This window comes from Miniopterus natalensis, chromosome 6 (genome assembly GCF_054644295.1).
Source record: "Miniopterus natalensis isolate mMinNat1 chromosome 6, mMinNat1.hap1, whole genome shotgun sequence".
NCBI lineage: Eukaryota > Metazoa > Chordata > Mammalia > Chiroptera > Miniopteridae > Miniopterus > Miniopterus natalensis.
In genome coordinates, this window is record NC_142086.1 from 84283692 (window position 1) to 84297844 (window position 14153).

Genomic DNA, 14153 nt, shown 5'->3' on the forward strand with positions numbered 1-14153 from the left:
GCCCCACATATCCATCAGCTTCCAGAGCTGTCAAGAATGATCAGCTCATGGCTGATGTTCCTGGACTGCTCTTCCCTGCAGCTTGCAAAGGATGCGGGCAGGAGAGGAATGGAACCCCGCTCTGGCAAATACATACTTGGGATATTCTTCGTGCCAGGCTCTATGCTAACTAAGCACTTCAAGACAAGACTTCATTAATCCCCTAGGAGGAAAAGTCACGAAGGCTGCTGGGGTCACAGAGGTGGGATCTGAATTTACACCTGCCCGTTGCCAAAATCCACACTCTGAACCTTTACAATACTGTGGTTCGATGTCTGAATTGTCTGCTAAAAAGCCCTGGATCTTTTCACTTTATCATGATCTTTCCCAATTACTAAGGAGAGATCCAGGTGTTATGAGCTACAGGAGGTCAGAGGGGGTTAGACTTGAGCAGGACACCAAAAGAAGGTGCAATATTCAATCTTTTGGGGGGGCCAGGTATGGGGTAGAGAGGGTTAAAGGGGGAAAAAGGGGGACATCTGTAACACTATAAATAATAAAGATATATTTTAAAAGAAGATTCAATCTTTTTTGACTATCAGTAAACACATCAATAGGCAAGAAGAAAGATGCTTGTCTACAGACTGAAAGCAGACTCCTAGAATGGGTATTCTTTTTAAAATTTAATATGTTTTTATTGATTTCAGAGAGAGGAAGGGACAGGGAGAGAGAAACATCAATGATGAGTCACTGATTGGCTGTCTCCTGCATGTCCCCTATTGGGGATCTAGCCCAAAACCTGGGCATGTGTCCTGACCAGGAATCTAACTGTGACTTCCTGGTTCATAGTTCAGTGCTCAACCAACCACTGTACCACACTGGCTGAGCTAGAATGGGTGGTTTTTTTTTAACATTAAAAAAATTTTTTTAAAAATATCTTTATTGATTTCAGAGAGAGGAAGGAAGAGAGAGAGAGAGATAAAAACATCAAAGATGAGAGAGTCATTGATCGGCTGTCTCCTGCACACCTCCTACTGGGGATTGAGCCCGCAACCCGGGCATGTGCCCTGACCAGGAATCGAACCGCAATCTCCTGGATCCTAGGTCGATGCTCATCTGCTGAGCTAGGCCGGCTGGGCAGAATGGATATTTTTAACTGTGAAAAAGGATGGCTAGAATCTCTGTGAATTAATTCTGAACACAGTTTCAGCAGACACGTTGGTACTGCTGTATTTTGTGCCACAGGATAAGCCTTGCTAGGGTGGTCACTAGAGATTCTTGTATGCACTACCTAACATAAAGGTGAGAGAGGAACACAGTGGGATGGAGGAGCAGAGTAAGAGCAAATACCATCAAGCCCTCCCCCTAAGAAGCAATAAGTAACCCAGCCCCTGCAGGCTGGGGGTTTAATACTGGCTACTTTTAAATCCTTTATTCTGTCTTATAATCTTTACTATTTTTACATTATGTTACTACAGCACAATTCAAATTTAAGTGTAAAATTTCTTTGTGCCTATATAATTTGAGAAAAATGTTATTAGAGTTGAACAACACTTTCTATCTAAAGCAATGCACCTGTGAATCGCCAGTTTGTGCAGCGAGCAATGGGCATGAGGAAGGGGGACATCTCTGGCCCTATGTGGAGGCTGCCTGTGTGACCAGTGGTCACTGTCCTCTCTGGGTGGCACTTGCTATCCTGTAAAACAAGGAGGCTAGAAAAAGACCCATCTAGAAACTGAAGGAATTAATTGGTGAATGAAAAAGAGATTAAAAACCCCATAATTCTAGTTTCTCTCAAGAAGTGTATTTTCCCAAAGGAGCAATGATGAATTTGAATATGAATTGGGAATTAGATGATATTTGAGAATTTTTGTTCACTTTGGTAACTGTAATTATTTGGGAGGATGTCCCCATTTTTGGAGATGGATATTTAAGTATTTCAAGATGAAGTGTTAACTAACTTTGAAATAATTCAGGAAAAATAAACCCAGATGAAAAAAAGATGGCAAAATACTAATAAATGTTGAGTCTTATAAATACAAGATTAAGAAGAAATCACTTTTAGAAATTTGTGAGACATTTGGGGAGGTACAGAATTCTGTGTTGTAGCACTCTAGGGTGTAAGAACTGGTGACCAAAATAAAGGGGAGCAGGGTGATTATTAGCCTAACTGAAGAATTTACCATGTTAACTCTCCTTCTGAATTCACCTAGTTTCCAATTACACACAGCTGTGCAGAAACACAGGCACATAGTTTTGTATCAAGATCTGAGTGTCTTTTTTGGCAGTATTAGGAAAAGAATGAAATTTCCAATTTTATTTTATTTTATTTTTTTTTTAAAAAAAAATATCTTTATTGATTTCAGAGAGAGGAGAGGAGAGGGAGAGAGAGAGATAGAAACATCAATGATGAGAGAGTCATTGATCGACCGCAGCCTGCAAACCGGGCATGTGCCCTGACCGGGAATCGAACCCTGATCGCCTGGATCCTAGGTCGATGCTTAACCGCTGAGCCACGCCCGGCCGGGCCAATTTTATTTTAAACAAATCAATCCTTTAACAAGAATAATACACATAGGAGAAAGTAACAAGAAGTATGACCAGTGGAAATTTCATGTTACTCTACTCAGTTTCTAATGAACATATCCTTACATGATTAAATAAACAGTATTAAAGAGCTGTGTGGGGAAAGCAGGTTGATGCCGATTCAAGAAAGAGAACAAAAATAATTTGCAAAATGAAATAGTCATGATATTTTCAGTCTTGCTAAAAAGGCATTTTTCGTTTACTTTCTTTCATGGTGAAAGTATTCCCAAGCCAGAAAGCTGGCCAGAGGACTCATGTCTATAGACCAGCCATCTGGATGTCTATACAGGCAGCCTGTTTGAATCTAGACGCCCCTCCAATCATTACTGTTAATTCCTAGGGGTTTTCCAAAGCCTTTAGTATATAAACTGCCTAGAACAGATGCACCACTAACAACGGATGAGAAACATCTCTTCTTCACAGAACGGTATTTATTCCAAGAGAGCACACTGCAGACTGCATGTGCTGCTTCTCCACAGGTTCTTTAGGCAATTCACAAAACTCACATGCACTTTGGTTAGACTCACAAGTGTTTTGAGGATTTTTATTTTAAAACTGCTATATATTAAGCAGGAAAATGGTCTCTACCAAGACCGAATTATCAGCTAAAACTTTAATAATAAATCAAAAAATTCCTAACTTTCAGCCCTCTTGCACATGCATGAGACAAAATAGTGTCTGTTGTCTCATCTAGGAAGGGGGACCGCAGCAAGACACATCACAAAAGTACCTTTCTTCCCACTGAATGAAGGACAGGCTCGCTCGCTCTGAGTCATGCCTCCAAACTCGAGACAACAATGGCAACTGTGAAAGACATCCTGAACCAGGGGTGGACAGGAAGTCATAAATTCACTTCCTCCCATTTATAAGGTTTGTTCAATAGAGAATACAAGCCTATGTTAAAGTAGTAGCCTTTGGGTATTAAACAAAGAGATATTTATGCGAACAAAAACAGACAAGTTAGTGCAGTGCCAGAGAGAAGTGAGGGCATATCTATTACCAAACAATAAAAGCACCCTTCACAGTGTCAGTGTGGCCTGAACGGAGCTCAAAGAAACAAAGGAGTTTTGAAGCAGCAGCTACAGCATGGGTCCTCTAGGATTCCTATCAAAAAGAATGGCCGGACATAAAATGTGTTCCTCAGGGCAAAATGAGAAATGAATATAGAACATACCTGGTAGGCCACGGAAATAAACCCAGTATTACAGTCTTGGGTCTGTCTACTAATTTTTAGGGAAAGGAAGGCCAGGCTGTTTTGCAGGAGAAAGATGAAGTTGACTGCATGGGACTGGGAAACTCACCTGGATGTTGACAAACACGCCATGGTAGGTCTCGTACAAAACTTTGTTCCCCTTCACGTGCAGAGGGAATTCAAAGGGAATTTCAGTTTTGCCGCTGGGGAACTTTCCTGGCTTCACCATTTCAATGGTGCTGTTGATAATCTGGATGGGCTGTAAAGAGAAATCCACTCATGCGCGGCCGGGCGTGGCTGGGCATTGACCTAGGATCCAGGAGATCATGGTTTGATTCGGGGTCAGGGCACATGCCCAGGCTGCGGGCTCAATCCCCAGTTGGGGGCGTGCAGGAGGCAGCTGATCCACGACTCTCTCATCACTGATGTTTCTCTCTCTCTCCCTCTCCCTTCCTCTCTCTGAAATCAATAAAGACATATTTAAAAAAATAAATAAATGGATTTGGTGTTTACCACCATATATTTAAAAAAAAAAAAGAAAAGAAATCCACTCAGTCCAGCACATGAACTTTCTGAGCACCTTCCAGTCTTGGTGTTTCTCATTCAGCTGAGAGACACAGCCCGAGCCCTCGATGCCACCGTCCTGGCATCCAGGCAGCACAGTGCTGCGACTAGAGATGCGCAGAGTCAGTTCAAGTCTTTGGCACAACAATGGTTCGTGTACAGGACACTCAGGTGTTTCATGCACAGGAGGAAATGAACCGCTACTCCCCTCTCCTCCCCCAAATCTCTCAGTTAACCACCCTAAGAACCCTCCTGGCAGGCACCGTCTTCAGGATGCAGCAGCAGAAGCGGCACAGTTGGGGATTTGTCAGAGGGCTGCCATCTGCGCCCAGGGCTCATCCTGCCCAGCCTGTGCGCCACAGTCGACCAGACTCCTCAGGGCCTTCAGCCACCGGCCATGTGGGAGGAGCAGGGCCTTGCCTGAGCCCTGTGCTCCTGTGCAATGCTTCCAGGGGGACTCGGGTACTAACGTTTAGAGCCTGCCTAAAGGCAGGTATGACACCTTAACCAGCTAAGATATTCTAAGCTTTGGTTTGGAATCACTTTGAGAAAATCCACAACTTTTGAAGTGAATTTCTAAGAGCTACTGAAGGAAAATAAGAAAATTGTAGAAAACATGGGAAGGCCCTGAATGGGAATACAGTTAGTGAGCCCTTCTTTCCTCTTAACTTTTTCCCCTCACAACTGAAGGAGTTAATATATCCCTCAGGAAAAGGACACCATAAATACAGAAAAGGAGTTTACACTCCGTTATATAGAATTCCACCCTAAATGACACAGAAACAGCCACTGCTCTTACCTGAATGCCAAATCCAACAGCAGCCATAACAGTTAATGTGCAGTTTTGTTTGAGGAAGATGAGGGCCAGAATCCACAGCACAACTTCCCAGAAGAGCTCTGGCTTTGTCATGGCTGGGTCAGAATTTATAGTTCTCCTGTCCTATCTAATAGGAACAAAAGCCAGCGGGCTTCCAAGAACAGGATCTATTCAGAATCAACATATCTATTTTTCCAGTTTGATTAGTAAGTATTAAAAGTGTAACTATCACTACATTACTTGCCAAATAACCACAAGCACTCGAATAGTGAGCTAATAATGTGCAACCTGAGCATTCTTACCTTCACCGAGTTGTAGAAAGCTTCGAACACACCCACACTCTTGGCACTGAGCTGGAGGTTCACGGTTCCTTCCACGGTCAGAGAGACGCCCTGGTGCTGGACAGAATCCTTCCCGCATATGACCACCACACCCGAGAGCATTTCCTAGGAAAGGAGGCAGTCACCAGTCAAATGAGGTGGTCTCTTCATTCACCTTATTTATGAGCAAAAGCCAGCCTCCTTCACAATCAATTTGTCTGAAGATGCAGACATTCACTCAGCACTTATTACAGACCAGGCACCTGTAATAAGGAGGCCAGGGTGAGAAGGAAGGGCCTCGGGTGGGGTGGGGGTGGGTACTGATAATTACAGGGCAGGCTGGATACACACTGATGGGTAAGGAGTCTCATCCCATCTCAGCCTTCCACACATCATTCCAGGCTGGGAGAGTCGCAAATGTCTGGATTCAAAAGGGCAGAGGAGGGCCTGGGGTGAATGGTAGAGTCCTGGCCACATGAATGGAGGCGATCTCTTCAGAAGGAATGCAATAAAATAAAACCCTTGTCTTGAGGTTCTCTCTCCAGTATGCTGAGGAAAGTGACTGCACTTTTCACATGTATGAGTAATGAACACAACTGTTAGCCCAGGGAGCCCGCTGGAGAGGTCTAGAGGTTGGGAATACAGCATGGGAAGGCAACGCAGCCTTTGCACTGAAGAACTTCCTGGCCCACCCACGTCCTGGTTCATCTGGCCAACGTTCAAGTCCAGATGTCCCTGGTTCACAAATCATTTAAGATCATCTATTCATTTATCTGAAGATAATTACTAAGTAAGATGATATGGACATTAACTACATTCTTTCTTGGATGGCAGTTTCTTCCTGTCATCACAGAACTTGATAGTTTTAATTTGCTACGGGGTGGGGTGGGGGCATGGAGAGGAAAAGGAAGTTAAGGAGATTAAATAGCAGAAAGAGATTCTACAATAAATACAAAACAACGAGTTTCTTAAATGACCTTCAGAAACGTGGCATGACTGTTGCCAAATGGTAGAAAATTGTTAACAAGACCCAAAAAAAGAGGTAAAATATCAAAAATTTAAAAATGACCTGTAGATCAAAGCATTAAAAAAAAATTAAAAAATCTGTCCTATTGGTGTTTAAATCTGTTTACTCTTTATTTCCTCTAGTCATCTACTGAAAAAACACAATGAGTCCTTCCCTTAGGTGGAACTCTGGGGACCGGGCCTCAGTGCCTGCCACTGCTGCAGAGCATTAAATGTGGGAAGTATTTTGTCTTCCCCACCTCTATTCCAAAGCCTGAAGTCTGAATTCAAACAAACACTATCATCTCCATTTTATGCAGAATCCCAGGAGTACAAGTCCTTTTGTTCTTAAGGTAAAAAGCTCATCAGCGAATTTAAATGAAAATTCCTCTGAAATAACTTTTCTATTTAATTAAAATTAATTCTATTAATTTTTGTACAACCCAAATGGAACAGAAATCTAATTTTAAAAAATTTAATCCACCAGTATATTTTTAAAAATACACTTCATTTATTCCCCAAAATAAAATGAGATAAAATAACTTCATAAATGTTGTCAGTTAAACAAAACAGTAGCACTTGAGAAAAGTTCAGCTTCTATTTAATCAGAACATTTTCAGTTAGTCCCCTGGGACCAGATCTGGGCTGACCACTGGCTGGCATGTGATAATCAGGATGTCGGTAGAACCTTCCCTTCCTTGATCCCTACTACATAAGAAGGAAAAAGCAGTGAAGTACCTTGGAAGTAAGCAGAGTAAATATTTTATGACCCAAGGGACTCTTTTGTCATTCTTTGATTTTAATTAAGAAAGAATATAGTGGAGAGAATACAAAATTAATAAAGTATTTGTAGATAAATTAGACATTCTAACAATATATAGGCCTATTCAACTCCTACCAACAAAAGGAGGGCATAGAATTAGTCCAAACAAAGCCCAAGGAGTCAAGAATTTTTGGAACAGAAGATATCTCAAGTTAAGACTCATGGTAATGAGAAAACCATCTCTGTGCTTGTTTTATTTTTTAAATTGAGCTATAACTGATATGTGACATTGTGTTAGTTTTAGGTATACGAGACAATTCTTGATTAATCCTGGCAAAGGATAGAATGAACTTGAATAATTAAAATTTAAGGGAGCCCGGCCAGCGTGGCTCAACGGTTGAGCATCAACCTAGGATCCAGGAGATCGCGGTTCAGTTCCCGGTCAGGGCACATGCCTGGTTGCAGGCTTGATCCCCAGCAGGGGTGTGCAGGAGGCAGCCGATCAATGATTCTCATCATTGATGTTTCAATTCTCTCCCTCTCCTTCTCCCTTCCTCTCTCTGCAATCAATAAAGATGTATTAAAAAAGAAGAAATTAAGGGAAACCCCGGGTGTCACAGAGAACTTACTGCGCACTCTTGACAAGGAGAAAACAAGGTTATGGCTCTGGATACTGCCTATACCTCACCCAACATAATAATCGGAGGTTCATCAACTGAGGGCCATGACTTGAAAGAGAGGCCACACACAGACTTATGGATGGCAATGAACCCCAGAAATGATGTACAAAATCATGCACATGTGTGATATTTTTTAGGGAGAAGAGCCATAGCTTTTGGCCTGTTACCAAGGAGGCCTTTGATCTGAAAGGTTAAGAAACACAGATGAGCCCAGCTGGCTTGGCTCAGCTGTGGGGCATCAACCTACGATCAAGAAGATCTCGATTCAATTCCCAGTGAGGGCACATGCCTGGGTTGTGGGCTTGATCCCCAGCAGGGGGCATGCAGGAGGCAGCCGATTAATGATTCTCTCTCATCATTGGTGTTTCTAGCTCTCTCCCCCTCTCCCTTCCTCTCTCTGAAATCAATAAAAATATATTTTAAAAAAACAACAACACAGATGAGAGATGCAGGCGCTACACTTATGTGCGTGTGACAGCTGTGTGCATGGCAGCACACAAAGTAACAGAAGGGAGAGGGACAGAGATATAGAAACATCAATGATGAGAGAGAGTCATTGATCGGCTGCCTCCTGCACACCCCCTGCTGGGGATCCCAGTCTGTGCTTTCCACTGCACATCTTGACCCTTAACAGGGCCTTGGCCCTGTGCTATCCGTCAGTGTGGGTCACCAAGACATCTGGGATCCCACCAGCACTGTGAAATCTTACCCCTCTGGCAAGGTGATGCATTTAAGGGAACCATACCACATGGAGCCTGCTGCAAATCAGCCGAAGTCTGTCCTGAAGGAGCCAAGTCTAGAGAAAGGCCCCAATCAGCCATCTTCAACCATAAACCAAAAGATAGGCTGGGAACAAGGCGTTCAGAGGCTACTGGTCGCGCCTGGCCTTCACAGCCACACTGCTTTCTCAGCAGAAACCACTACCCTAAGGGTGGTAAAAGGGAGGCCTTTTCTAACTTTGTCTTCTCTAAATGTAAAAGGCCACTATCAAACTGCACACATTTTTTCTTTCTTGTTCTCAGGAATTAAATACCAAACCCATAATTAGGACTCTGGGTTTGAAGATGGTGACATCAAGTCAGCATCCCCCCAGCTTCCTGGAAATCACCCAAAAGGATCAGAAACAAAACCACAAACTCCATTTTTGGTGAAGCAAGGAGACAGTTAAATGCAATGAAATAGGTGGAAGAGCTGCTAAAAAGAGTGAAGACCAAAGATTAGGGGGCACATGCAGTAAAAAGCCCATACACAGCCCCATGGCTGTAGAAATTTGCTTCTCAAAGGCAAGGGCACACTGGGGGAACGGATCAGCTTCTAAGGAGCAGAGGAGGCAGAGCCCAATGAGGAATCCTACAGATGCGCCCAGGCAGGAAGCAGGAAGCAGTTTTCCGTCTCTGCAGCAGTGGGAGGCACTGAGGCCCTCTGCACAGTGAGAACCTCCCCAGCTGCTTATCTCACAGGCACAAGAAAAGTAGAGGTTAAAGGAAATCACACAGAACCTCAGTCAGCTTGGTCTAGGAATAAATTCATTTCCTACAAGAAGGTGATATTAAAAAAACCAGCAGAGCCCTGTACGGTTAACTCAGTTGGCTCGAGTGTTATCCAGAGATGCCAAGGTTCTGGGTTTGATCCCCAGTCAGGGCACATACAAGAATCAATCAATAAATGGGTAAATAAGTGGAATAACATATCAGTGTTTCTCTCTCCCTTCCTCTCCCTCTAAAGATTAAAAAAAAGAACCAGCACAGAAGCACAGGACATGTAATGGATTTGGGGGGGAATCCACGTGGCTGAGGACGCATACACAAGAGACCGGCAAGTCACTTCTACTTAAAGGAACTCTACAGAGGCTCCCATCTCACTGAGTAAATAAAGCCAAGTCCATTCCGATGGCCTACAAAGGAGGCTGTGCCCCTCGTCCCGATGGGTCTGACCTCTACTCTTAACACTCTCCCACATCACTCAGGCTCACCCCTCACTGGTGCCCTTGCAAATCCTTTAACCTGCCTGCACATTCCAGCCGCAGGGCATTTGCACATGCTCTTCCCTCCACCTGGATGCTCATCCTCCAGACACCCACAAGGCTTGTGACAAACATTCTCTCCTTGACCAAACTCTACTCAGCCTCCTCTGAGCTCTTTCAACTAGGCCTTGATCTTTTTATTTCCTTGTTCATTTCTTCATCATCCAATTTCAGCAAGACCTGTCAGTCAGTTCAGCCATCCCCCATGTCTGATCGCCTCCGCCTGGGTTCCGCATCCACCAGCCCCAAATGATGTCTGTTCACACTGGCCTGCCTTCAGCAAGTCCAGCTAGGTCAGTTTAGCCAGAAGCCCTCATACCCCTAATGCTTCCCCTCAATAATTTTCCACCCACTGACACCCACCCTGCTCCTTGGCTATCAGTTCCCACTTGCCCATGCTCTACTCCAAGTGGAGCCCAATCTCTTCCCAGCTGCAAGACCCCATGCAGTGGTCCCTACGCCTATCACAAGAGTTTCCCCTTAAATAAAGTCTGCCTTACTGTCTTTAACAAGTGTCATGAATAATTTTTTTCTTTAACACTTGCACCCTTATCTCCATCAATGAAGTCATTGCTCAGGTGACACCGTTTTAGTGAGGCTTCCTCGACCATCCCTCCCCAACACTAGCTTACCAGGCATCCATGATTGCTCTGTAGCACGTCACCTTCTAAAATAAGTACGTATCTATTTTATTATCTGTATCCCTAAATGTAAACTCCAGGATAGAGGTGATCACAATAGTAAGCATTAGAATGTTAACTGGATGACCCGCCTTTTACTGCCTCAGCCATCCTCTCTCCAATGTCTCGCTTTCTGATAGTCCCAGCAGTGTGATGAGCCAAGACAGCCATTGCTGTTCCCAGGAGTCCTCTGCATATCTGAGCAAGTCCTTCCTTCCTCACGTTTCAGAAACACTTAGAACCACATGGGATTCTTACTCCACACTGGGTCTAGAGAACCTTGTACATCAATAGTGAGCTGCCCTTTCATTTACCGAGGGAATCTAATGCGTTAATTAACCAACATTTTTTTTAAAACCATAAAGTAAGCCACTGAGGTAGGTAGGAAAACACAAGTTAGACAAGTAATGGCTTGTTGAAACACTCCAGTGTTTCTAGTAGCACTAGAGACCCATTTTAGTTAGAAAACGGAAATCAGAAACATTAAAGATATTTCAGCTTGTTAGGTATCCCCAGCTCCACGATTCTGTATAAAAACTGTTTTTCTTCGTTTGAAAAATACACAATCACCAGATATTTCTCCACAGGGTACATAATGGCCAATATTACATGGTGCAGACTAAACCTCTAGAAAGGAGAGTTTTGAAGAGAATGCATTGTCTCCGATCTATCATTAAAACAGGGAATGCTACCTAGCAATCCCATTTCTAGATTTCACTCAAGTGAAGTGAAAGATGATGTTCACACAAAAATCTGTTCACTGATGTCTCTAGTAGCTTTATTCACAATCACCCAAATTCACAGTGAATGGATAAACTGTGATACAGCCATACAAGATAAGATAGCTCAGCATTAAAAAGGAACACACTGCTGTTACACACAGCAATATGAATGAATCTCAAAGCATTATGCTAAGTGACAAAGCCAGGTTCAAAAGCCTACATATCATATAATCATATTTATGCCACTTATGACATTCTTGAAAACTATAGGCATCAGTGCTTGGAGGGCATAGCGAATTTTGGGAGGTGGCAGAACTGTTCCACATCGTGATTGTAATGATAGTTACAGTGTCAAAGAACTGTGCACTGAAAAGAATGACCTATTGTATGCGAAACACCTCAACTACAAAAACCCCCAGAGATAATCAAATTAGAAGGAAATACACTTATACTACTTTCTTGAAACAGGGTCATATTCTAAAAGTGATTAAGCCATTGCAGCCACTTTGGGATTTGAGGAAGAGTTGGAGGGCAGGAAGGGAATCACTGTTTCTCTCCCCATGGATATGCTCTGTTTTTGTCTGCTTATAAAACAAACTATTTTATATAATTAATTAATCAAATTTATTTTAATCCTCACATGAGGATATTTTTTCCATTGCTTTTCAGAGAGAGTGGAAGGGAGGGAGGAGGAGAGAGGGAGACATCAATGTGAGAGAGACACACTGGCTGCCTCTCGCAAGCGCCCTGACTGGGGTGGGGGATCGAGCCTGCAAGGAGGTACCCACCCTTGACCGGGAATGGAAGCCGAGACCCTTCAGTCTATGCTCTAACCACTGAGCCAAACCGGCCAGGGCTAAGACAAACTATTTTAATAAGTATTAGCATTATAAAAATTGACATATTTGAATTCTGTATAAGAGTTCATTTCAGAAGAGTTTCATTGCTTAAAAATATTTTTGGAAAATCTATCTTAAACAAACAATATCGTTCATTTTCTTGAGCAGTTTGTGAGGAAACACTTGCTTTTTTGATTGAGATGAAAAGTAAGTTACATTTTCCATTACCTTGAGAAAGGCACCATTTCTGAGCCTGAACTGCCTTCCACCTACGCGTGAGAGAACAGACTGTCCCCTCAATACACTGTGGGTGGTTCTGGTTCCAGATGTCCGCAATAAAGTGAGTATCACAATACAGCCAATCACATACACTTTTTGCTTTTCCAGTGCATATGAAAGTTATGTTTACACTATAGTCTATTAAGTGTGATAACATTATGTCTAAAGAAACAATGTACAGATCTTAATTTAAAATACATAATTGCTAAAAAATGCTCACTGTCACCTGAGCCTTCAGCGAGTCCTAATCTTTGCTGAGGGAGGGTCTTGCCTTGATGCTGATGGCTGTGACTGCAGAAGGCTGGGGTGGCCGTGGCAATTTCTTAGAAGATAACAGTGAAGCTTTGCCACATAGAATGATTCCTCTTTCACAAACGATTTCTCTGTGGCATGAGGATCAGTGTGGTGACGTTTTACCCACAGAACCTCTTTCAAAACTGGAGTCGATCCTCTCAAGCTCTAGAGGGCATCTCCTTCCAGTAGGAGGTTGTTTCCTCTACTTTGCAAACCTGTTGTTCAGTGGAGCCACCTTCATTAGTTATCGTAGCTGACCTTCTGGGTAGCCTGCTGAGGCTTCTACACAAGCCAGCACTCACTACTTCACCCGCACCGTTATGTTGTGGAGACGGCTTCTTTCCTTAAACCTCATGAACCGACCTCAGCCCGCTTCACACTTTCTTCTGCAGCTTCCTCCCTCTCTCAGCCTTCACAGACTTGAAGAGTCAGGGCCTTGCTCTGGATTAGGCTTTGGCTTATGGCACTGCTGTGGCTGGTTTGATCTACCCAGCCCACTAAAGCTTTCTCCGTATCAGCAGTAAGGCTGTTTTTCTTCCTCATGGATTCACAGGAGTAGCACTGCTAATTTCCTTCATGTACATTTCCTTTGCATTCACAACTTGGCTGTTTGGTGCAAGAGGCCTGCCTAGCTTTTGCTTCTCTTGGGTTTCAACAAGCTTTTCTCACTAAGCTTCATCATCACTAAGCTTCTAGCTTTTGATTTCAAGTGAGAGACAGTGACTCTTTCACTTGAACACTTAGAGGTCACTGTAGGCTTATTAACTGGCCTAATTTCAATATTGTGTCTCAGGGAATAGGGAAGCCCGAGGACAGGGAGAGAGATGGGAGAACAGCCAGTTGGTGGAGCAGTCAGAACACCCACATTTACCAATTAAGTTCACCATCTTATATGGGTGTGGTTCCTGGTGCCCTGAAACAGTTCCAATAGTAACATCACAGATTCCTGATCACAGATCACCATGACAAATATAGTGAGTTTGAAATATTGCAAGAATTACCAAAATGTGACACAGGGATACAAAGTGAGCATATGCTGTTGGAAAATGTGCTCAAAGGTTTGTCTGATGCAGGGTGGCCAGAAACCTTGAAGTTGTAAATAACACAGCATCTGCAAAGCACAATGAAGACAAGTGGGATGAAATGTATTCCTGAAAAGACGACGAAAGACTGTGAGCCGGGCACACACTGGTCCCCATCTGCACACAGGGAGCGTGAGCAGCCTGAAGCAAGTAGCTGCATCTACTGGCCTCTCCCGAAACTTCCATCCAAGTAGGGCAGAGTTCTTTCCACGCTCTGGACCGCTCTACTTTTCTCGCTGGTGGATTCATGTCAGTTGTTGATGTTAACAAAGCTCTTCTGACAGTCTGGCCTCAGTGTGCTCACGGGGAGGGCAGCTCAGCCAGCTGA

The 14153-nt window shown here is 43.4% G+C and overlaps 1 protein-coding gene across 2 annotated transcripts in view; it reads right to left on the minus strand.

Moving 5' to 3' along the window:
* Nucleotides 1-14153, minus strand: part of VPS26C (VPS26 endosomal protein sorting factor C) — a 30904-nt gene that overhangs the window by 9096 nt on the left and 7655 nt on the right. The window contains exons 2-3 of one of the 2 annotated variants that reach the window (XM_016220710.2): nucleotides 5441-5584; nucleotides 3867-4016 (exon numbers count right to left, since the gene is read on the minus strand). In XM_016220710.2, the coding sequence (XP_016076196.2) occupies nucleotides 3867-4016; nucleotides 5441-5584 (294 nt within the window). The remainder of the gene's footprint in view (nucleotides 1-3866; nucleotides 4017-5440; nucleotides 5585-14153) is intronic. The other variant, XM_016220714.2, reaches the window with a different exon arrangement.